The following is a 25723-nucleotide window of genomic DNA, read 5'->3' as shown; positions in this document are numbered from 1 at the left end:
CAAGTCAACAATGTTTGTTTTAATAGTACAAAACAGCCTAACCAGTTTGTTTGGCGACGTCATCGGCTGCTCTTCTTGCGAGCTCTGCTGATGCTCTGTTGAGACGATAAGCCTGGAGACAACAGAAAACAAAACACTAACGCTGTTGCAACACAAACATTTGAAAACTTTCATACCCTCACTACGCCCTCAAAATGTCATACAAATAAACTTCTAATACTCAATATGAAAATTAGGCCAGTATGCAAAATCTTATTATATTGCAATACTGGAGTTTAACTTATGGAACGGTAAACCCACAAAGAATAAGTCCAAGCCCCGCTGCGGAATGTAAGAAATGCGATTATTGGACATTTCTTCTAAAAATATTTAGAATTGCCTTCATTAACATCATTCTTAAAATTAAGTCAGAGCATAGAACTCAATACAGGATTAAATATTCACTGATATTGTATGTAATAGGGCTGTTATGGAGATTTTTTGGAACGGATAAAATTTCATTCTGCATTCAAGTGTATTACAAAAATGTAGCATATGTGCAATGAAGACGCAAGCTGGATAGTGAGGAGCTAATTTAGCCGTTACTCTGCTGTTAGCAAGGGAGGGAAAGATCCATGCCCCCCAGGGTTATCATAGTTTGGGATTTTTCATTTTAGTTTAGTTTCATTTGTGTTGTTTTTGTTTTAATTAGTTTTCAGAATAGATTTGTTAGTTTTTATTAGTTTTAGTTTTTCGGAAAATGCTTAGTTTTTGTTTAGTTTTTATTCATTTTAGTTTCTTTAATGAGGTGAAGATGTTTTTTTAAAGGTAACAAAAATTGCTCATTAAAGACTCCAACAAAGAAACACTTGGAATGTTTATTAACGTACCAACAATAATGCTGAAAAACCATTAACAAATAAAACATAACATTTTACTTAAACGTATGTGCAAGTCCGAAAAAAGTCCAGTGCAGTAATGCTGCTTCTAAAGTCGAAATGCAGATGAAACACACAACGTACATGAATTTATTTGGGTGGGGGGGGGGGTCATTTCAGTACTGATGTCATATTTACATACAAACCAATTATAAAAGTGCCAATGTTAAGCTCATCGAAGTCTCCCTTTAACTCGCCATTAATCATGAGGTAACTCTGGAAATAATGCGATTAGTAACAATGAAAACTTTTAATTGACTGACTAAGTGCAACACAACAAAGTTCATAGTGTAGTCATGTTCGAGACTGCGAATACACTGATGTCATATTGCACAAAATGGGAAAAGGATAAATCATCTTATCCACGGGATAAGGCAAGGTCAAAAACCCAATTAGAAGCCCTCTTGTCTGTGGACTTCACCTCTGTTTACACTACTCAAGCCTGAGTTTTCTCTTACCATGTGTGCCAGTCCATAATCAGCCTGAGCAACAGACGTGCTGCTGAATGTGTTGGTCTCGATTATATCCGCACCAGCCAGTAGATATTCCTGCCATCGCAGAGTACAAATTAGACAAAACATGATAATGTCCACATTAAAATATAAAAACTTTCACAAAATGAACTTGAACATCGTTTTAAACTACCTTGTGAATTTTGTAGATGACATCTGGCTTAGTGATGCTAAGCAGGTCGTTGTTGCCTTTAAGAGAGAACTTATGCTCTCGAAATTCATCCCCCCGGAATTCGTCCTCTTGAAGCTCCTCTTGCTGGATCATGGTCCCCATACCCCCGTCCAGGACCATGATCCTCTGCTGCAACAGTGCTCGCAGCTCTGACTCGAGGAGACATCTGCTCTCTGGAAATTAAATTTTAAAAACTATTACCAGAGGCTGACAAATAATCGCAGCACACAAAGTACACAAATTTGTTTCCGGTAAATTCTTTATTTTCGGAAATCATCTTCACAATAAATTATACCACTTGAAAGCATTTTCATTACTGATGAATTGGGCAACATGTGTTGGCATGTGCCGAGCTCACGGCACAAACCCTTCTAACTCGTAAATTTTTAGCAAAATGTCATCACAAAACAACTTCTAGGGGTCCCTCAAGTGACGAAGTAAGTGCATTGCATATGGTACACATGCTGTAGTTATTGATTCCGCAATTTTGTGGACTCGGTAGATCATTCCCAATGGATGCAAAAGCTAGCTTATTCAGGAAATTCTCTTGATGGTGAGGCTAAAGGCAGTCAAATCTGAAAATGCCAGTTAGCTCTCATATCACTGTAAATTGTAGCGTGACAAAGCATCCATCCATCCATGTACCGCTTCTCCTCACAAGGGTCGGGGGGGGTGCTGGAGCCTATCCCAGCAATCTTTGGGGAGTAGGCAGGGTACACCCTGAACTGGTTGACAGCCAATCGCAGGGCACACATAGACAAACAACCATTCGCGCTCACACTCATACGTAGGGGCAATTTAGAGTGTCCAATCAACGTGCCAAGCAGGTTTTTGGAATGTGGGAGGAAACCGGAGTACCCGGACGAAACCCACGCAGGCACGGGGAGAACATGCAAACTACACACAGGAACCCACGACCTCTGCACTGTGAGGCCATCGTGCTAACCAGTATATTTAAAAAATATATACATTGATGTGATGGACCAAGTTAGTTTTTGCATCCTGCGCAAATAGTGTATTTTTTAAAGTAATTTAACTTTGAACAATAAAAAATACACACTGTCCCTTTCAGAAAATTATTCAAGTTTGACGCTGACATAGAATCCCTTATTGACATTATTGTATTAATAAATTGGACAAATTATTTATTTATTGTATTTTGACTTTAAAAAGTAACTAAACCAACTTTCCTAATAATAATAATCACAGGAAAATAGTACATCATGAAATGGTGTTGAAAAGATTTGCCTGATAATGGAGGTCTCATCTAAATCAGCTAATTTTGCAAATTTTAGACATACATTTCTAAACCATACCGCTCATAATGTCAATACAATCAAGTTTACCATTACAATACGGTAGGCTACCGCTGTACAGCACCGCACTGTCACTGGTATCCACCCAAATTAAAGAGACAACGCTCGTTCTACAGTACAGCTCAGTGCAACATACATTGTAAAATACTGTAGTGATCTGTGAAATTCCACCGGTGTCCGCGGACAAGAAAAGTATTGTGCAAAAAAAGCGATGTATCTGATCCCCTCATACATGTACGATCGGTTCTGTAACTTTTGCACGTGTAAAAGGCTGCGTGGCACTGCGTGCTGAAAGCTAATAGTAGCGAAAGCTACTTAGTTGAAGAATGAAAATACCTGTTTCTGAAGAATGTTGGGTGTCGTTAGTCTGGACCATCTTTTTTTATATTCGAGGATGTTGTTGGGGGAACTCCTGGCAACCCGTATCAATGTGCCTGGACACGGACTTATTTCCGTAGAGTTGAACTTATTCCGAATGTCTGATAAAAACTTCCTGTTTAGATATTTCAAAATAAAATAATGTTGGGGAGTCATGCTGTAGAATAAAGTTAGATGTGATAAGATTAGTGCAGAAATTTGACAGATTATAGAGAAAATACGGATGTAACGATCCCTTATTGGCTGCCCTCTCCCCCCACTGTCGGACATCTACACCGCCCGGTGCCTCAGAAGGGCTCTCAACATCGTCAAAGACAATACCCACCCAAACTCACACCTGCTCGACCTGTTGCCCTCTGGCAGGCGCTACAGATGCATCAAATCAAGGACCAATAGACTGAGAAACAGTTTCTTTCCGAGAGCCATCTCCATACTGAACTCTCACACACACACGAGACCACCCTAACCTCGCAAAACAGCATTGTGATGTGTTTCTATATGCCCTATTCAGTACTGAATTCCATTGCACTGTCTTCTTTATTTATCTAATTTATATATTTGTCTGTATTATTGTTGTATTGCACTGGAGAGGGGAGCCCTCTAATCTCGTTGCACACTTGAGTACAATGACAATAAAGGGATTTCTATTCTTCTATTTCTATTTCTTTGCTTAATGTGAATATTGTTTCCTCAACCACAGACATTGCATAGCAAAAGAGAGCACGTTATTTCCAATAATTAGATAATTTGTAAAAAAAAAAAAATAAATAAATAAAAATAAAAAATAATAAATTAAGCACACATTTCGATAATACAGCTGTCAAAATCCTTACTTTTCAGGGGAAGAGTTTCTTCAACCACTGACTTGGCATAGCCAAAGACAGCAATATTTAGTTATAGTTATATTTAATTTGTAAATAATAATAATAATAATAATAATAATAAATACAATTAAAACACACATTTCGATCATTTAGCAGGCAAAAAATAAAAATTTTACCAAATTAATAGATTGTGGTCTGAAAATTCCCACATGAAAAAATAGCATCGCACACTCAATTGCAGATGGAAAGGCTATCGTTTTAATGACATAAAATAGTGTTTCGGCATAGCATTCAACAGATCACAACACGATGAGTCAATGTAGTGTTTTGTACTGTGTACATCTGCTTCACAGACAAGGAATAAAATCTCAGCTCAGGCACTCGAGTATTAAGTTTGCATTTTCCAGCTTCTTGCCCGCATCCCCAAAATACCGCTTAAATTAAAGCGATCAAGCTCAATGTTTTTTTTTTAAATCAGCAATCAATCAATGTATTTTCATTTCAATTATTACTTAGTTTTGGAAAAAAATACAAAACACAGGAGTTAGTTAGGAGGTAATGAGTACTATGCCCCCCCTTTCCATGTCTTGGTGGGAGTCACAGAAGGGAGGGATCACAATTTGTCCATTCATAGTCAGTGTAAATACGTCGCTAATAATGTCAAAATAACGTGACCATCTGGCCCCAAAATATGTGTGAATATTTATAAATAGGGCCAAATTCAACCTGAGAAAACATCACAGAACGATTAGCTTTTCCATCCATCTTCTGTACCGCTTCTCCTCACTAGGGTCGCGGGGGTGCTCGAGCCTATCCCAGCTATCTTCGGGCAGTTGGTGGGGGACACCCTGAACTGGTTGCCAGACAATTGCAGTCGTTTTCCATGGTTCGTAATTTAAAAAGGAATGAGGAAATGAGCAGCTTAGATGCAGTTTTGTTTAATAAATCACCAAGATGCACAAACATAATGCGTTCCGAGCGGCTTTTCGTTAGGTTAATTGTTTATACGTCGTTATATATTACAATTTCACCCATAAAGATTAGCTTGACTGACATTTTTTTCCACCAAGGCGACTCAGGGACTACACCACTCATCCAAAAATTCCGCATCCAGTGCAACCACACTCGGCTGTGGAGTTGGTGCTTTGGTTGTCGTGAAGCTCGTTATCTGACATTCACACTCCCGAAGCGGCCCCTCAAAGCAGTACATCAACACGATATGGAATATTACAAAAAATATAATAACACCTCAAGGGCTTGTAGAGGAAGACTTCATCCGAAATTGACGCCCACTCACACCGCGACGTTGAAAGCTGCAAGAGGTGGATGCAAACGTACTCGACTGAACAGACTCGCATGTCTGGAATTTAGCAGCTGATTTCGTTATGCTAAATTGGTCTGTTTAGAACTTTTAAAAACGTAAACGTACTGTAACCACTCTGCGCTTTTAATTCCTGTTAGAATGCAATGTTCTGACAAAATGCATTTAACACCATGATTGATCACCAGTGAAAAATATCACGTGGTTATTTTGTTTTAATAAACAACTCGGATCACCATCACATAATTGTAATTTTAATACAAAAAAAAATCCTGTTGGAAATTATGCATCTCAGTCTCCGTCATGATTGAAAACATGGCGTATTAGTAAGTTTATGGTGCTCCCTTGAGACTTGATTTTTGTTTCTTTTGGTCCTTCTGGCCCATGATGCGGTAAAGTTTTTTACGGGCTTCCTTCTGTCTCTTCAGTTTGGCCTCCTCTTCCTTCTCTTTCTGCCGCAGGAACTCCTTGTGTTTGGCGTGCTGCACCGTGTGTGCTTTCTTTGTGTTGTAGTAGTGGACGGTACTCAGAGCATGGAGAAGAGCCGCCACCTAAAAAATGTTTTTTAAAAAAAACCCATAGGATTGGATTATTAATGAGTTTTCTTTATAATAATCTCAATCAAGTTTCCTTTTTAATATTGGATGGCAGAAAAACTTGTTTTTTTATGCTATTGTAAAATATTTTTTAAAATTATCTTAATTAAAAATGCAAGGTGGCAGACAACTACCACAAATACCAACATGGCATCAAGCTCCAATAAAACCACAAGTGTAAATTACTTGTCCAGAATTACTTGCCTTCCTTTCGTGAGGCTCTCTGATCACGCTGGGCCTCTGGAGGTCTCTGGGTGTCTTTCCTTTGCGTTGTTGCTGCTTGGGTTTGCTCTTGAAGGGAAGCGCCTTTTGCAGCTCTTTGGGGATGTGAAGAGGGTTGAAATGCGTTTCTGACCGGCTCACCGGCTGATTTGAAGAAAATTCACAGAATTAGGGTTACTTGTGGTAACCTACTCAAAAGCATTAACTCTAAAAACTATTCACTTTAAAAATCAAGACTGCACCACTGCATCAGTATAGTCATTAAAATCCAAGAATTGCTGTGATTGTTATTGTTCCGAAATTTCAGTCATATGCAGGTTTTGAGAGATACACGTAGTTTGCTGAAAGGAATTCAGCCAAATGACGGTACTATGAGAAATCATCAGGTTTGTCGAGGGAAATAAAATGTCATTAAATTGGTCCAAAACTGACCTCTTTACTACATTTATGCACAAATCTATGGCGACTCAAATAAAGACGCTAATTTGCCGTTAAAAACGATGGCTTAACGAGAATCTTTGGATTCGAGTTCACGGCATATGCATATATATATATACATATATACATACATACATACATATATACATACATACATACATACACACACACCCACCCCCACCTATACCCGTTGTGTAACCGCAATATTACTACTAGATAGCAGATGGCAGTGGCGTTTTCATTGTCCGCATGTGTGCAGGGAGTCAGTCTAGAGCTCTGGACGCCATGTGACTGAACCCCGCGTGCATTTGTTTATGCAGCCATGCAGGCAGGATAGTAACGCCTGCAGGCAAAGGATTTAGAATGAAGTGATTTGAATTAGCATTTATCAGTCAACATTCCATCCAAGTCAATTCACATCTCATTCTGATGAGAAGGGCATCATGAGCTGTGCAAGCTGGACAGATTTGGATGTTTCAGACCCAATCAAATACCAGGAATGCTATTTAGAACTTTTGCAGTCTGTCCCGGATAAAACCAAGCAATGGTAGCCAGCTAGAGCACAGTCCTTGTTTACTGAAAATACGGTTTCTGTTGCCTTGATTAATCTTTTGTGGATAACAATCACTGTGAATCGAGACAGATCTATGTTAATGACGTGACACTCAAATGTCTCTCACAGTATAGAAAGGGCAACAATGGAGGACATCCACAATTGGTGTTGGATTTGTTTTGGGATGTGGCTGTCAATCCTGCTGTCATGAACAGCATGGGTGGCAAAATGCAGTTATTTTGGTTCCAATAAATGATGGCATATGTTGTCGTGGGTGTAAAGTTAATATCGCATCCAAACACAGCTAGGAAGCTGTGGAAGCCAAAATTGCTGAATCGGTGCCCATACAACTGTGTTGTTTGCTGAAAACAAGGCTTAACATTTTAAATGTTGAGTCTACCTTGTACAGAGAGTCCGGATTGGGTTTGTTGCGGATTCCCAGGTCATATTTGAGCTGGCCTAAGGTCCTCATGCCTGACCAGCTGTCCTTCTGACCCACAGGCAGCAGCAGCGAAGTGACAGGATTGTAGAGCTGTGGAACAGACACTGTGCACCAGGAGCGGAGGAACACAATATCTGCAATAAAGTCAGAGGATCACAGCTTTTAAAGACTCTGTGAAATGATTTCAGTGATTTGTTCACTGATACTAGAGGTCCAACAATTACTTGATTAATCAAGAACAAATTGATTATCAAATGACTTTATTTATTTTTTATTTTTTTTAACAATTGATTAACCAAAACTGTTTATTTCTAAATTGTTCAAATGCTTGGAATTTCAGTCTCTCAACATCAAATACTTTCAGATTTTAAAAATCCTTCATGGGTTTTGGAAATTTCACTACACATTAGGACACACACATTTACTCCTAAATTAGTATCACACAGGAAACAATTGTATCAATCAGCTGAATTTGTAGAAAGGAAAAACTCACCACTCATAAGCAGCTTGTCCTCAAATGTGGCTCTGTAGGACCCAGGTGGCGTTGATAGTGCTTTCTTGATTTGACCCCTGACGCCAGACACCGTTCTTATAACAGCCCCTTCAAATTTAGCCACCTCCAGCAATGTATTGAACATGCCCTAAATACCACAAAGGAGACCACGATAAAGGCTTCACTTCTCCCAAGATAAAAAGCAGCCAAATTGACAACCTTCTAAAAGTATTAAAGATTTAGCCTTTACTTTATAATTTGGAAGTAGATAAGTGGTAGTTAAAACATCTTACCTTAATGAAACATGTGTTCTTAAAGATCTTGTATGGGTACCCAATGAGTTTGAGCTTCTTTACAACAGTAACTGATTTATCCAGGTCTAGGACTACGCCGGTTGCGGCTATACGGAAATTGGCCTGTACAGACAGGAAACAACCACAACACAAAAAGTTAGTGATACTGATTGAGGTGACATTTCAGGATGGGCCTAATGGCAGGGTTCAAAGTTAACTTTAAAAACTGCTTGCCCATAGGGCAAGTGCCACTAAAATTTGCCTTGCCCGAGTGGCCAAATTACTTTCCCAACGTGGGCAAGTGACATTTTTTTTTTCTCTTGCCCGAAGATTAAATTACCTTGCCCTGAGTGACTTTTTGTATGACAAAGTGTCTAATTACAAATTGCATGATTTTTTTGTTCGGACAGTTCCTGCCTAGAAAGAATTAAAAATACGTTACAATCATAAGGGTTGCTTATATAAAAATGTATCATGTATTAACACATTAATTAGGTGTCTGCTGACCCAGGATTATGTTATTCCTTCATGAGTTCTATGTTACAGACGTTGCAGGCATTAAGAAACAGTCAATGAAGCATATGTCCGTAAGGAGCTGGCAGCTGGCAGGTAGAACTGGTCCTGTGAAAGCTAGACTAAGAATAAAATGTTTATGGTTGTAAAATGTGTGCCACAAATGTAAATAAACATATAATCTGATAAGCATAAATTAATATTGTTTTCATCATCAACCATGAAACCCTGCTCACAACAGCATGTATCATCCTGTGCAGTTATTGAAAATGTTAATTGTAGTTTTAATAATTAACAAATCTGCATGTTAAATTGGGAAAATGATATTACAGCAATCCAGATTATCAATTTTAAGTCCAGGAGAGCCTATTAATTGAGTAATCACATGAGTAAATTATGAGTGAGGGAAATTTGTGTATTCCTTTAAGACCAGTGCCTGTGGTGCTGCCTCCATAAGTTTCATAGCATAAACAGAACACAGTCACTGACACTATGTCAGGTCACATCATGGAGCTAATGAATTAACAGCCAATAATCAAATATTACTCCCTTCCTTACTCACAACTTAATTGTCTACTTAAAAATATTCAAGATATTTTAGTCATGTCAGAGGAATCCGAAATGTTCGGATTTGAACGAACTCGTCGCCACTTGTAAATATGCGCAGAAAGATGCGCAGAAGGTAAGAAAACTTCCGGCTGTCAATTTACGGCCAAAATATCGTAGATTTTTGTTGTGTTTTTCAAACTTCAAATGAGGATGCAACTACAGCGAGTTCCAATACTGCGGGATTTATTGACGTTCACTTTAACTCGACATTCACTGAACTAACTGATCCCCGGAGCGCCCGCCCATTGCCCCCGATAAGGCCAATGGACCATACCACAACATAAGGGGGTGTCTGGGTTAAACCATCACCATACAGCGCATACAAACAGATCACACCACAGTTTTCGTCGAAATTAAAGATATTTGGCTGCTTTAAAAAATGCTTGCCCGGTCGGGTAAGTTGCCCATTTTACCTTGCCCGTGGCCAAATTTCACTTGCCCCGGGCAATCGGGAAGCGGTTAACCGCGAATGCTGCCTAATGGACTATAACCTTGACAGGTGATCCATCGGTTAATGGATCAAAAACATGTTGTGAATGTTGAGAAACAGAAATTGCGCAAAAAGTACTAAATCATTAAAAAGTTAGATATGTGCATTCAATGTGATTTCAAAAGTTAAGAGAAGCTCAAATGAAGCGCAAATAAGCATGGCAACAAGGGGAAGATTACTTACGTTAATTCCTGTCACCGATTGCAGAGCGAGGAACCCTGTTCCTTGTGGTGTAATTGGACCTGCAGAGAGACAAATGGGGGAATAACAGTGCAGTAGGTTAGATATGATAATTTCATTAAGCACTTTTGCACAATAAGGTATACCTTATACATGGTTCCTAAATAATTTAAATTCTTATATTAATAACTGTATTAACTCTTTGTAAATCATGAATAAACATGATTGTATGATTTATTTTTTGCCCACTAAATTATAGCTCACCATTCGTCAAGTTTAACAATTTTTCCATCAAGTAACTTAATATAGTTATGTAAAGAGAGTCTAAGGATTACAAAATGAATGGGAATCATTTAATAGACCAACTGCTGAATTTCTTTATTTGCTCACTTGGAAAGAAATGAGTCTGTCCAATCTTCAACTCACTCCTAAAAATCCACCTTTTCGAAAAGGTTTTGTAATTTGGAAATGTTTTATATTCCTATTTTATATGGTTTTTAATCTAACAATTTTGACTCTTTGTGAAGTCTCTGAGCACTCCTTAAAAGTGCTCTATAAAATAAATGTATTATTAACATTACTATAATTATGATGAGTTGTGATCAGGAAAATTGGTATATGACTGCGCATTTCACTTTTATATTATGTCTTTCCATGATAATCCTGTTAGTGGCCCGTGAACTATAAAGTTAAAAACATAATTTCGATTTGCGTGTGAGCATTAGCCACTACAACCGTTGTTCTTAGGCTTTTCTCTGCGCCATGAAGATCAACTTCAAAATAAAAGCGAAAAAGTATTACTGTACATGTCATCAGTGCCATAATTGTTTGACTAGTTCTGGTTGGTTCATGTACTTCATCACCTTTAATCAGACCAACACAGGTGGCAAAATAAAACACCTTTTTTTTTTTTACTTAGAAAACATGACAGACTTGAAGTGGAGTGCAATATTCAATTTCCAGTCCTCACGCGCACCAGCGCACCGCTAAAGTGTGCCCCTTTTCTCAGGGTGCACCAATGCATTAAAAAAAAAAACATGCAGATTAGGTTGACTGAAGACTTTTCTGTCAATATGTGCGAATGGTTGTTTGTCTATATGTGTCCGAGGAGGAAAGGAAAGAGTTCTCAAGTTTTTGCCACCTGAAGACTACTTCTACCTCAAGCAGCAAAACATCATGACTTTGAAAGACTACACTGGACTAGACTAGACCCAATTGGCTGGTGATTGTAACGTCATGGAACTATTTTGTTTTGCTGCTTAGGATTTAGATGCATGGGTAGCAGCTATTCTGATGGACGACTGATTCAGCAACAAGTGAAATGTAACATCAACCTGGAACCTACAGTTGCAAAATTATGACAAAAGTGATTGTTATTGCTCTTAGGTGTATTGTACTGTTTCAACCTACCCCAGATGGAGACACCACAGTGCATGTGCTGTGGTGTGTATTTGAGAAGGCGATGTCGCCCATTGTGATCCTCAATATGGTAAAGGGGGATGGTCTGGAACCGACGCCAGCCTAGTGATAGTATGAGTGGGTCTCGTGTCTTCAAGATGCGATTATACCAGCGATGTTTCTTCAGTCTCATCTAAGAGACGAGTGCAAACACACAGACATGCATGCACTTTAAAATAAAAAAATGAAATCTTGCCAGATATGCAAATCAACTGGACATACCTGCAGGTATCCAGCACTTCCCTCATTGGAACCCAAGCCACCGAGCATGATGGGATAGTGTGGATCGAAGTTTGTGACAAATTCACATGGTAGAGAGGAGATCTCCAACCTGACGTACATTCCTGGCCGAAAACCTTCATACTGCACTCTTGCCTCGTCATCCAAATCCTCAAACTCGGCCCTGTTCAGCTGTGTAAAAACATAAATTATAAAAAGGCCCAGAGTTGGGGATGAACTGCATACACGTTTATCATCAGATTGCTGTCACCATAAAAATATTAACTTTCGCGAGCAATAATATGCTGTTCTCATGTCAAACGTTCTCAGGAAGAGGCATTTTGATTCCTGTTTGAGGTAATAACTGTATTTCTGCCTTTCCAAAATCATTGGAACAGGAAAGCTAATTCTTTCATTTTTGCTGATGAATGAGAACAAGACAAGAGCTCTTGGTCATCTCCCTGACTGAGGCTCTTCTGCCCTGATAATTTAGTTTAGAGGTGCGGCCAGGTCAAGGAAGCATCCTAATGGTTCAAAACTTCTTCCATTTACAATTGATGTAAGCCACTGTCTTCATTAGACCCTTCAAAGCAGCATAATTTATATTTCTGTACCCATGTCCAGATCCAAACAATCATGTTACGGAGACCTACAGAAAATTCCTTTGATTTCATGCTCGATCTGTGCTCTGACATACACTGTAATATGTGGATTTTTACAGGTGTGTGCCTTTCCAAATCATGTCTGATCAACTGGATATAACACATGGACCCTCAAATATGATGTAAAAACAACAAGGATGATGAGTGGAGCCAGGTCACGCCTGAGGTCAATTGCGAATTTCATGCCAAGGGTTGTGAATATTTATATAAAATGCATTTTTTTTTGTTGTATTCATTATAAATTATCAAAAATATGAAAAGTAATCAAAAGAGATGCACATTACAAAGGAGCAGTCATTGAAAACAAAACACCACTGATAGAATTGTGCCGAGTGAGGCACCCTTTTGCAGTTTACAGAGTATTTAAGCATTAGTCTGAGTCATAGAGATGAACTTCCGCAAATGTGCACAAATACCTCTGCCTGCTTCTGCATCTCCTCCTTCAGATCATCAAAGTAAGTGGCATCGTCGTCGTACTCGGCATCAAACCTCTCTTTCAGCCTCCGCTTTTTAGCCAAACGCTTGTTTTTCTGGACTTCATCCTCATCCACCTTCATTGGAGTTTCTTCGGCATCATCATCTTCATCACTCTCATTATTCTGTTGGTCAGAATTAAAAAATTGGAGACAAATATAATTCAATTCCGTAAAATTAGGTGATTTCTAAATTTAAAATGATTATGATGTAGACACATTAAATACACTTTTCCATGCACACCTCAGCTTCATCCTGTTCCCCTTTGTGGACTTGGCCTGTTTCCAGATCTTCAAAATCTCCATACATCTCATCTACATGAAAGAAGTATTTGTTACTCATCAGATGTTACAATTAGAAACCCATCCAAAAAATCCAGGGCATTTCTTGCAAATAACATTTAAAAGCAACAATCGGTGCCACCTCTGGCTCTAAAACCTGCAACATCATGTAAAAGGTTACTTGACCCGCCTTGCATAAAGTTTGGTGTAATTTTTAACAGCTACGGAGACAGGCGAGAACTGTACAATACAGTTGAAAGTTATTCAGAAACACAGAAGAAGAAGAGTCACACATGACACTTTTATGGATTTTCAAAGAGATAAATATTGTTTCCTGACATGGAGACAAAGCAAGTGCATTCAGTAGAAAAATAGCAAAGATACATTTACGCAAATCGGATGTCAGTAAGGTGCAAAAGACAAAAAATACAGTTCAACTCATGTAATTTATTCACCCGGCCTTAAACGTCACGTTTTCCTAATCTTTGCAAATTTTCCCCAAACCACAGCAAATTCACCTGGCTCAGACAAACTATGTTAAGCATGTTTAGTAATAAACATCGGAAGGATTGCGACCCCACAACGCACTCACGTGAGATGGCTGTGGGACAGCTGTCCACAAATTACACGCAGGATACCTTAAGCATCATGAGATGGCGGCCAGCCAAAAGTTGAGAAAAAGATAATTACACTAAATAAGCACAAAACATATGTTAAAAAAGAGAAAATGTTCCGCTTTATTTGGGCTTTACATTTTTGGGAAAATGCGGCACTGGAATATAAGAATTGTTTATGAAATTTTACCACGTGAAAAAGGGAGGCTTAAATGTTTTGTCTCTGGCTACTTAGCAGTGATGCCACTAACTCGTTACTAAAGAGTGCTTTACTTTTAAATATGCACGCCTGAGTACCGATTAATCTAACGCGTTACTTTTCCACATAAGTAATCATACTACAGCTACTCCTCTAACATCACTAAATGTTACTTTTTTAGAATATATTTATTTCTAATTTTAAATGTGAGAGAGAGACAGTTCCCAAAAAAACAGTACACTGTTCTCACCCTAGAAATCAGTACAGTAAATACAAGAGAAATAATGTAAATCCCTCACAAATCCCCAGAAAATGTTTGTCTAAAGCCAGTCTGCAGCATACACATGCGTGAATTATCAGAGCAAGAACATTTCTGTCTAAATTTGAGCAAGGAAACTAAATCCTCAACATTCCATGCATTTGTTTCACATACTGCATAACCTAACAGTTTTCGGGAAGAAAATGAAATGTTACATTTCATCAACAAAACTCTCCAAGTGGTCTTTTCCATTTACCATGCTCCTTCAGTAGCGTGGCGGCATCTTGGTCCTCCTCCCATTTCCCTGTTACAAAGCAATCCTTAATGGAGTTCAGCATCTGGATGGGGAATTTAAAATCTTTCAGCGATATTATCATAGAAATGATACATTAGCACATTTATGTGCGATAAAATACTACCTCCTCCAGATCCCAGTTGTGGGAGGAATCAGGGTCGAAATGGGAACAATCAAGAGCATTTGCTTGAAACCCTCTACTCTTCTGAGGGCGGTTGATGCGAAAGAGTCCTCCCAACTCCTCATTGTCGTCATCCTCCTCCTCCTCTTTTGACACAGCTACTATAAGGGGACAGAGTTGGTATGAAAAACAGAAATAACACCATCTACTGTATGTATGTACTCTCTTTTGATATACAGTCACTGGCGGTTATGAAAAGGATGAATCCATGCAAAAAAAAAACATGATTTACAGCTTAAAGCTTGTGTGTAAAAAAAAAAAAAAAAGCATAATTTTATACCTGAACCATAGACCAGTTTTCGTAGGTTGGGCATAGCTTCTTGATGGCGTAAAAAAGTTTCAGATGCCTTCTGCTGCAGACAGTCTTTCCACCTCAGCGCCCCTGTCGACCAAAACAAAAGGTCCCATAAAGTGCACGCAGGGACGAACTATTGGTAATACCAATTTGGTATTGTGTCACTAACTTCATGATAGAAATAATGTAATTTCCCTTTATATTATGTGTTAGGTTAAAACGTGTTCCACAACCCCCTTGCGAAAATAAAATGGCGTCAAGCAGTAATTCTCAACTGTTCGGTCGGGAGCCAAAGTCATTTGGGCAAATGAACACTGGACAGGTAGCAACAATTGCATGGCCTCCTCAGGTTCCAACGGGACAGACACATTTCATTGTTACAGATATGAAAGTTAAAAATACATTTTGCATTAGCAGTGTCATGTTCTTCACAGGTTTCTTAATACGGTGCTCTGAAAGGCACTTTGAAATTTGAATATGTGTAGTTCAGATATGAATCATTGGGTTTTCAAAGGTTATTTTTCTTAATTGTTTTTCATGTCTATTAAAGCGAGTCCCGACTTCCAGTCGCTATGACAGTTAAGAAGCACGGTGTAAAGTTTTGGCCTAATTAGTTGAGTACATTATGTTCACCAACTAGGTAAGTAATTTCTGAACGCTTGAAGATTAATCCCACCCACTTATTTTTTTTTTCCAAGAACGATGCATGCGCTCTTGTATTTTATTTATTTTATTAAGTTAAGATGTCATGTGAGTTTTTTCTTTGTTTTTTTAAATAATTTTGTCTCAAATGAATAAAACACTCACTAGGGTCTTGTGTGAGCTGCAGCCTAGTAGCCCAACATACTTTGTGTACACGCGGCATTGCTCTCCAGGCAATAGTGGGGCAAGAGTGCATCTGAAATTGTACATTTGCATTCGAGACGTATATGTTCTGCTACAAAAAAAGAAAAATAAATTGGGCAGGGTTTATTTGTTTTTCTTTCCAATCTATCGGTGCCACCCCGGTATCAAATGGCCGCAGACCAATGATTGGGGCCCATGGTTACGGATTCACTAAAGCTACCTAAAGAGAAAGGGTCATGTGGAGAGAAGAAAGTGCAGCAAAAATCCTGGTGCTGAGCTTGTGCCGCAATTGACATTTACACTGTAAACTTCATGAAAAGTTTCAATTTGGACTGAACTGAATACATATTGCTTGTTGAAAAGTACTATAACAACAATAGAGATTTTCTTTAACATAATCAACAATTGTGGTTAATAATAGCGATTACAATACAGTGATCAAAATATCTGTGATTATAATTTTTGCCATAATTGGGCAGCCCTTAGCACAATAAAGAAATACCTATTTTAACTGAACCAGGAAATGTTTTGGTCAACTCAAGAATCAAACACCGGTTGTGACTTCTGTCGTTAAGCTTCTTGTTCGAAAACCGCAAGTCGAGCAAAACAAGGTCAAATTAAATTCACCTATAATGGTGCATTTTTATGTTCATCCTGAAATTTTCCCTTACTCTTTGTGAGGAGTCAAACTTGATTATATCCCTACTGACGCCAAACATTTGACAATTAAATTAAAATGAAAAATTTGAAACGTGACAACATTCAGAAAATGAAAATGTGCATTTACCGAGCTCTTCTTGTGCTTCCTCTTCACTTTCACTCGCTGGCTTTTTCACTGCGCTTTGAGCTTCATCCTCCTCCTCCTCCTCATCATCCTCCTCCTCCTCTTCAGACAAGTCTTCATCAACATCGTCCACCTCTTCATCACCACTCTCCCCTTCTTCTTCATCTTCCTCAGAGCAATGCCCAGAGTCTCTTGCTCTCACAGCATCCCCTTCATCGCCACTCACCTCGAGGTCATCCTCACTGTCAGCAAAAACAGGCAACTCGGCCACCACTTCTGCAACATCTTTTTTCTCCTCCAGCTTGCGTTTCTTCACTGCTGAGCCACTTTGATCACTTGAAGATTGGGCATTTGTCTCGCTCATTAAACTGGAGCCATTTTTATTTGTATCGTCCTGCTCCTCTGCGTCACTTTCCTCAATGTCACTGTCTTCATTATCGCTGGAGTCACTGGCGTCACCTTTGTCATCCTCCACTTCTTCAGTGAAGATCACCTTTCTCCTCTCTCTTTGGCTAATAGGATCCCAAATATGCTCCTCCGTGTGGCCCTCGTTTTCGCTGTCTCACACACACAGAAAATGTCAAATACATTACACCTAGAACATGAAAAAAGCCCACTTCAAAATAGTAGTAAAAATATAATTTTTAATATCACTAAGGATCAATTTTTTTTTTAATTTAAATTTAATTTTATTATCATCAAATCTTTAACAATGGATTAAATGAAATTTAAGTCTGAAATTTATTCTGTACAGTAATTAACACTATTTTCCACATGTTTTGATGTTGTTGGTGTGCATTCTACATTGTGTGTATACAACTAAGCTATTGCAACTGTTTTACAACATGATGCTTCCATGAATGGCAAATAAACTACTTCATATTGTAAAATAGGGAGATTCACGCTCACATAGACATGCACATACAAGGAAAAACACTAATATGCACACTGGGCCTGTTGGAGTTCTTTGTTTCACCTGCTTTCCGCTTTGACCTCGGCGGAGTCCAGAGTAGCAGAGCTGCTGAAAAGGGACACCTTACTGGCAGCCATCTTGGCATCCAGAGTGGCATGTGTATCGATAAGAGATTGCACAAGCTCTGTGGTGGGTCGCATCTCCTCCTGTTTCAAAGAAGGACAAATTCACACATTTTATTTCCCATTAGAAATCTCCAGATGAAATAGAAATAAAAACACACGCTTGAATATTTTCACAATAATTTGGATTATCGCATACCTGCTCTTGCTTAACATGGCATGCAGGAAGGTCGATGTATACAGCATCTTTGTCATACACCACACCACCAACTCCAGCCATGGGTGCATAAAGCAGCCGCTCTTTCTCATTCAGGGCCCTTTTCTTCTGAGCACCAGGAAGTGGACAGGGGTCGGGCAGAAAGGTTACATCGGCAACCTGGAAGTCGCCAACACCTGAGAAATGGAGGAAATGGAGAGGACCTCATGAAATAAAAATCGCAATGCGATTTTTATTTCATGAGGTCCTGATCCGAACAGTGTAATGCTAAACGTTTCAAAGGAACACTTTACTATTACACACATACCTGGAATATGGACCTGGCTTTTGTTTTTCAAATATGTGCCTCGCAAGTAGCCATAGAGCGACACGCTTCGATCACATTTCACGTCGGTTCGGACCTTTTCTGGGTCAGTCAAATCCTCCATGCTATGAGGAGGCAGGGAATACAATACAATACATTACTATTTGTCAAATAATCCACAAAATGATTCCATCTGTACTGACGGAGAGACGGATGCCTGTCTGTTTTGAAATTCGGGGGAAAAAAATAACGGACTAAGCAAACAATGAAACAAAGAAATAAGAGTAACACAAAACATGTATCTCTCATGCCATCTATATACCCAAAAGAAATAAAAATAACACAAAAAGATTATAGCAATGGCTTCTTGGGAGCCACTCAGCCTTAGCCAATTACAGCAATGGCTCCTTGGGAGCCACTCAGACTCAGCCAATCACATGGCTGTTTAGAGAGATGTGCATGGCTGTTTAGAGAGATGTGCTGTTGTGCTTTGGGCTTTTTGCAGTCTGTTGTCTAAACCTGGGACGTTTCTTGCTTGCAATAACATAAATAATAAAGACAGACTACAACATTGTGGACAGCTGCCCTTTTGTCCAGCTTTCTCCTACACCATCACCCAAACACAATAGTCACATAATGTATGTCACGGTCAATTTGAAGCATTGATGATTCAGACTTTGTCCAGCAGGGTGTGCTAACATGCACTCCGAACAGCCCAATGAGTAAAAGGGTTGATGGTCGCGAGTGATGCTTAGTCCATATAATGGGCGCGTCGCTTTACAAGGCGCTTTGTTTGTTTTGGGCAAGATTAGGGACTTTAAAGAGCGCCCTATGGCCCGGAAAATACGGTAGTTTAATTTAAGTTTAAGTTATTTTTAGGGGTGGGACTCAATAAAAAAAAGAAAAAAAATCTAACAAAGAGAATTTGTAATTTATTAATATTGATTAATCAGATTTTAATCATATATTACTTGTATGAAATTTTTTTTTTTTTTTTTTTTTTGAAAGATTTTAATTTTATATTTTAGTGGACAACACGCTGATGTGACTATTTTTAACTATGAAAATACTGCATTTAATTGCATTTCACTGCTAGAAAACAGTAGAATGGCCCACAATAGGACAGACCAAAAGATAAAGTGCCCTTTTATGACGTTTTTCTTAGGGAAAAGAAATATAAACCAGTGTATGATGTGTTCCTGAGAAGACTCACCGATCAACAAGCAAAAAAGGGTGGGACGTCTGCCAAACCAAGGGACGAAATTTCATGACAGAGATGAAGCGGCCCAGGTTCTTTACTTCCTGTGTTTGATACTCCCCATACACCATCCCAGACAGATAGAAAAGCTTGGCACCCTGCATTTTTCAAACAAGAACCTTGTTAGCACAGAAGGAACTATTCCTCCTCAAGGACATTCTGACACACTTCTGGATTGAAATAAGAAAATGTTATTTACCTGGTAGACCTCCGTCCAAAAGCGATGTTTCAGGTTTTTCTTGGTCTTTCTTAATGACTTGTTGTTCTTAAACGAATCAAGATGAGTGAGAACACCCATGATACGAGGAAAACCATGCACTTGGCATATGTTGAGGAATTCAAACGTTTCCATTTCAAAGCCGAAGCTGGCATCGATCAACATCAGAACCTAAAAGCAAGAGACACAATTTTTTTCTTCGATATAATTGAAGAACTGACATACTTACTATTTCTAAGTAATTATTGCTTAAAATGTCTGTGTTACAGTTAACACTTACCAGGTCGGCTACTTTTGCTAGGTCGATCATTGTATTTATGTCATTATTACACTCCATGAAAGTGAGACGACGCTTCTTGCCTGTGTGGAAATAGAAATAAAAAGTCGGTTTGTCACATCAAGTCAATGTAGACAACGTTGACGTTCACATATAAAGATCCTATGCTGAAAAAAATGATTGATTATCTCTTTAAGTCAAAAGTAATTAATTAAAAACACACTCAATGAAATGCTCAAATCAGTTATTCACTCAGTTAGCATACGTTCGTATGGGTGTAGCACACATAGTTAAGAACTTTTGTGAAGCGTTACACGTCTTTATTAATCTATTGCTGGGACCACCAACATGGTGCCTGATAATGATAACTGTAACTTGACTAAATGTTGTGTTATTGCAAGGATGCATGCAAGTAGTCTATGGTACTCGTCACTTGCAATACATTCAATGTTGTAAACTTGTGACTCTCAATCGACCGTAAACATAACATCTTATTCATAAACTCAATATAAAGAGCAAGGCGTACCTGAGACGATGGTAACGGGCCCACATATATCTCCAAGCTTCTGACGTGTGAAGTTTTTGATCAAGCAACGGATTAGGGTGCTTTTCCCCACCTTGGGGGGGCCAACTACGACAATCACGACTGGAGGAGGCTCCAGGGGTGTTCGATCAACAAGGGGGATGTGATGTTTTTTGGTTTTGATGTCCTGTGCCCTGTAAATACACACAAAGAGAGGTTTAACCATATCACAATGATCACAGACACTAACTAGATCAATATGGAGATAATAATGTCTATTTACCTGTGGAAAGTCTTGGCCATGCGTACAGCAGACTGGACTGCAAAGGCTTTGGGGTTGCGTTTGCGTTCATCCTTCTCTGTTGAGGTCCCCTGTTTCCTCAATTTCTTTCTCTCCGCCTTTGGTCCACTGTGTTTGTGCTGATGTTTCTTCTGTTCCTTAACGTTCCCATCCATGCTGTCTGCAATAACAAAATCACAGCAGACACATTAACATAAAATAAAAAATAGTGGGAGCCACATTTTCAGCCTGTGTAGCGCCAAACCTACTTGCAAATTTTGTAGTACTGGGATCAAATTTGACATTGCATCATATTCATGCAATCACAGTAAACACGAAAAGACAAGCCAAAAATAAAAACATTAAAAGCATTTACAGACTTTGTGATATAAACATACATAAAGTCACTTCTTGACTAGTAGGCATCACGAGGGCCATGTAGCGTTTTAAAAAATGTAGTAAACGTTTACTAACCTGGGGATGTCCACAAAATTCGGTTACTGAAAGAGAGTCAATTTTTGTTATTTTGGGATGCTGAGTGAGAGGTGGGTAAGCATTAGGAGATAATTCTTTGTAGGCAAAATCCCTTTTGGGTGCCTGTGGGCGAGGAATTTATCAAACTCACAACAAAAGTACCTACACTGGCGATATGTCTAGGAAGGAAAACGAAATCCTAAGGAATAAAGATGACAAAAATAAAACACCAAAGTAAAGCGTGAATCCACTGCCCACATGTAGTCTGTGAACCTTCACCCGGAACAAGAACATTCTCTTTTCCGCTTCTTCTCCTTCTTTGGCTTGTTTATTTTAACCGGCAAACTAACATTCATGTACATTACCGCCACCTACCGGAATGAATTATGAAACCGTAGAAAGGCAGAAATTTACATTTAATTTAACAACACAAAAATAAAGTAAAAAAAAAAACTTCATTTTACAGACTCGTCAGGCCTATATGATCTATATCCCATTCATATTTATATCCTATTTTTTTCCTTCTACAATTTAACAAACTGGTTCGGACTTTAGTTTGTTACTGCAGTCCCACTGTTGTCACATTGAAAGCGAGTTTATTTGGTTTTAATACTATTTATTTAATATTTTCTTTTATTTTTTGGAGCCTTGCATTCTAGCAGCACATCTCAAACAGTGTCATACTGGGTGGCTGCACATATCATATCTACCAGAAAGTAGGATGTCTACTTATTGTTTTATTAAGCATGGACACTGTATATGAATCATTGCCAAATATATGGATTTCAAAATAAAATAAAAATAACATTTTACCAAAATATTATCTACTGCAATTATTCAAATATTATGAATGTTTTTTTTTTTTTTTTTTTTTTAACGTGGAAATATATATGAGCACCTGAAGTATACGTGAGTTTAGTGTGTGTGCGTGTGTGTGTGGGGGGGTGAGTACGTTAATGATTTGGCCGTGGGCTTAAATGTCATGTGGTGCGACTGTGGTTTACATTAAAATTAATTAATTTCCTTATTTGCCAAGATTTTCTTTACATGTTATCTGTAGCCCTGGAATTATTCGGAAATGTAGCATTTTTTATTCTTTCAGTTTTTGTAAGAATTTAAACTTAAACTTCCAGAATTAGAATCAGAATCAGAATCAGAATGCCCTTTATTGTCGTTGTACTCAGTGTACAACGAACATTGGAGAGCTCCCCTCTCCATTGCAATACGTATGACAAAAAAATAATTAAATATATCAATATCACCCCTTTAGATTCACTATCGTGACCGAATGTCCCTTTACTTCCCCTTTTTGACAAACTACATCTATATCTTCCTTACCAATCTGCTTCTATTATTTTCACCCATTTTACACTTAATCATGCCTTTTGCAGATAATAAACAACGACTCCAGTATATGCTTTATTATACTGGCTCCTGATCACAGTGACACAAACGGAACAAGTCCATATATCCATTTTCTGAACCGTTTATCCTCACTCTTGCATTTTTATTCACATTACAATCCCTCAAGAAGAATTTAAACTCACGCGCTACCAAATAACTGCGTTACACACCTCATCCACATAGATAACCAGATCAGATGCAGGCATGCAGGGAGAGTGAAAGTGAATGGAAGGGCGTTACTGGGTGCCATTAAAAATATATATATTTTTTCACTTAATAGTGTAATGTAATGTAATGTAATGTAAATCCAGTAGAAGGCGCTCTATTCACGTCTCAATCACCTCGAAGTAAACCCTGCAGCCACCCACCTCCGACAAGTCAAAACGCCACCAATTCAATTGAAACTGTAAATAAATAAATAAATAAATAAATAAAGAAAGAAACAGGCTCAGTAAATTACATTTGAAAAATAGAACACTGAAGAAAAAAAATAAAAGCACTGTCACAAGAACAATTTAAAAAAAAGTTTGGGAATGAAGGTGATATCTGTAGACTGATATTACATACATAATATAGAAAATATAACAGCACAATACTGCATGACTATTTTATTTTCAATTTTTAGGCGTGGATTCATGACAGTGTGTCAAAACAGTTTTTGTGACAAATTGGATGCCAATACTGAATAGCAGTGTTCTGATGGCCAACTCCTATACACACTAACGCTGAGCTAAAGCAGAACGGCAATGATTCAGTCTTGTTTGTAAGTATTAATAAAATGCGAGCGATTGTTTGTAAAGCTTGGATTTTGTAAAAACCACTTTTACTGTCATCACACGAGTTTATGTGGGTGTACAAAATTCCTAGTCTGTTAGTGTACAGCATACCGGAGTTCCCGAATGTCACAAAAAAAAATGTGATCACTGTAATAATGATAATCACATCTCAATTTCTCACATTTGTTTTAGTCAGTGTAAAACCTGTATTTATTTACTTAAACACAAAGTTGATACTTGCAGGAAGCTACAACTTATTTCTTGTATGAATCGTAGCATGCTTTATTGTACCTTCTGCTATGGAATTGAAGAGCATTTCTTTGTTGTGCCTGTGTCGTGGTTGTTGGCATGGATAGATGAAGAAAGATTTTCAGTACAGTGCTACCTTTAAATACAAATAATAGTCTATATCTAATCTCTAAATAATCAAAATATTGGGTTCTGTCTTGAGCTGTGAGCAAAAATATGCATTACAAGTGGTAAATGGTGCCTGTGAACATCACAGCCAGCAGTTTGGCACTGAGCAATTAAGAAAACAGAGGCCTACTGCTTGTTTCAAGATGTTTATTGTAAAAAAAAATCGGAATTATGAGTTGTGTATATATAACCACACAGCAAAACTTGGTAAAATTCTGTTAACTTAATGCTAACACACAAAATGCTATAGACAGGCTAACCAAACAAGCACAAATGGTTCAGCAACACATGGTGACAGACAATGTAATATGCACAGCGATATATTCTTTATCTTCGGCATAAACGACTATTACAGCATTTTACTGAGCAGTTGTGACCTTTTTCTATATACATATTTACATAGACTGATGGCCAAGGTGCGCATGCCAAAAGATGTATTAAACATGAAACCATGACACCCAAACTGGTTACTTCTTTACACACTATTTAATTATGTGGTTAGTGTTTGATTTTATACAGCACAATTCTGTGGAGTACTATTTTTCTGACGTTATGAGTTTGCTTAGTGTTTTATTGTAAGCAAGAACCAATTAACAGCATTTCCATTCATTTCACTGGTGAAACATGCTTTGAGATATGACTATTTTGCATTGCGAGCGTGGTCACAGAATGAATTAAACACAGAAGCCATCACCTGTATTTGAAAATAATAAATAATAATGTGATAAAATAAGTGAAACTTGGTCATTTTCTATGTCACTCTGAAAGGAATAGCTGGTGTAAACAATATCCTACAGTATGTATCACAGTGAAGAGAAAGAGACTATAGAAAGAGGCACACAGCACACACAAACAGTCAGTTGATAAATTGGTCCACTTACATTGGTGTAGTGTTTTTGGAGGAATGATCCGTCATTTAGTAGAGATGTCCTGATGTTATGAGTGTGATGTAAGGGACAAGCAATGAGATGAATGACACTGTAGCAAAACCCATATTTCTACCTCACTGACTTTGTACCATAAACACAAGGATTGCCAATTTAGAAGCGCCACAGAAAAAAAAGACCTGCCCTCACATCTAATATTATTTATTAATGATTTTTAAAAAATTCATGTTCTAATTGGCGTTACATTTTGATTAGTGCTTTCGCCCCCCGATATTTTAGGTTCTCTATAATAGGAATAGAAATGATTCTGTTTGATTGCTGAGTTTTTCAACTGAAATGCATAACTTGAATATGTATCTACTTTCTGTAAAAGATACAGTTGTGTTTTATTCTGCATTTCCGTTCTTGTTGTTTTTACATTGGAAACGTTATTCATAACTCAGCAAATCTAAAGGACCTTGTCATGATCTATATTATTGTTGACTTGGGGTTTGATTTGATTTAGTTTTGTCATATTTTCCCTGTGTCCTTTGTAACGTGACTGTCTCATTAGGTAATTGAGTCCACCTCTTCTCGTCGGCTGGGTCCCTTGTGTCTTCCAATCAGTTCCCTCTGCCACTCGTCTTTTCAAGGAGTTCCTAGTTGTTTTGTCAGTTTCTGTCCCTGTTGCACTGAGTCACGTCTTCCCAGGTTCATGGTTCCTTTTGTGGTATGTTTTGGTTCGTTACATTAAATATTGTATTTTTGGACTCTGTCCACTACCTTTGTTGCCTTTTTTATTTTTTTGGAATGTGAATAAATAAGTTTTGAAATTGTTT

General features: G+C 38.2%; 2 protein-coding genes across 3 annotated transcripts in view; both read right to left on the bottom strand.

The window, feature by feature from the left end:
- Window positions 1–3382, bottom strand: part of mtr (5-methyltetrahydrofolate-homocysteine methyltransferase) — a 46939-nt gene extending 43557 nt beyond the window's left edge. Inside the window, exons 1-4 of the mRNA XM_088284267.1 lie at window positions 3254–3382; window positions 1563–1774; window positions 1376–1465; window positions 43–112 (exon numbers count right to left, since the gene is read on the bottom strand). Coding sequence (XP_088140393.1) covers window positions 43–112; window positions 1376–1465; window positions 1563–1774; window positions 3254–3293 — 412 coding nt within the window. The 5' untranslated portion in view covers window positions 3294–3382. The remainder of the gene's footprint in view (window positions 1–42; window positions 113–1375; window positions 1466–1562; window positions 1775–3253) is intronic.
- A 2235-nt stretch (window positions 3383–5617) lies between these two features.
- bms1 (BMS1 ribosome biogenesis factor) lies at window positions 5618–21728 on the bottom strand. 2 transcript variants are annotated; one of them, XM_088284268.1, is made up of 23 exons: window positions 21422–21728; window positions 20951–21128; window positions 20671–20861; window positions 20148–20227; window positions 19850–20038; window positions 19606–19748; window positions 18396–18517; window positions 18071–18264; window positions 17813–17955; window positions 16840–17393; window positions 15192–15293; window positions 14855–15012; window positions 14692–14773; window positions 13326–13396; window positions 13025–13207; window positions 11950–12138; window positions 11680–11860; window positions 10273–10331; window positions 8478–8600; window positions 8185–8332; window positions 7650–7825; window positions 6241–6402; window positions 5618–5991 (listed from the first exon to the last, which is right to left on the bottom strand). In XM_088284268.1, exons 2-23 carry the CDS (start codon window positions 21121–21123, stop codon window positions 5773–5775), a joined length of 3642 nt encoding a protein of 1213 aa, XP_088140394.1. In that variant the 5' UTR covers window positions 21124–21128; window positions 21422–21728; the 3' UTR covers window positions 5618–5772. The 2 variants fall into 2 exon arrangements, with proteins under 2 accessions (XP_088140394.1, XP_088140395.1); XM_088284269.1 differs by having other exon boundaries at window positions 14855–15009.
- Window positions 21729–25723: the final 3995 nt, after the last annotated feature.

Source organism: Idiotropiscis lumnitzeri, chromosome 20 (assembly GCF_059441095.1).
Source record: "Idiotropiscis lumnitzeri isolate Australia: NSW breed Sydney's pygmy pipehorse chromosome 20, RoL_Ilum_1.0, whole genome shotgun sequence".
NCBI classification, from domain to species: Eukaryota; Metazoa; Chordata; class Actinopteri; order Syngnathiformes; family Syngnathidae; genus Idiotropiscis; species Idiotropiscis lumnitzeri.
This window is presented reverse-complemented; position numbering and strand designations above follow the sequence as displayed.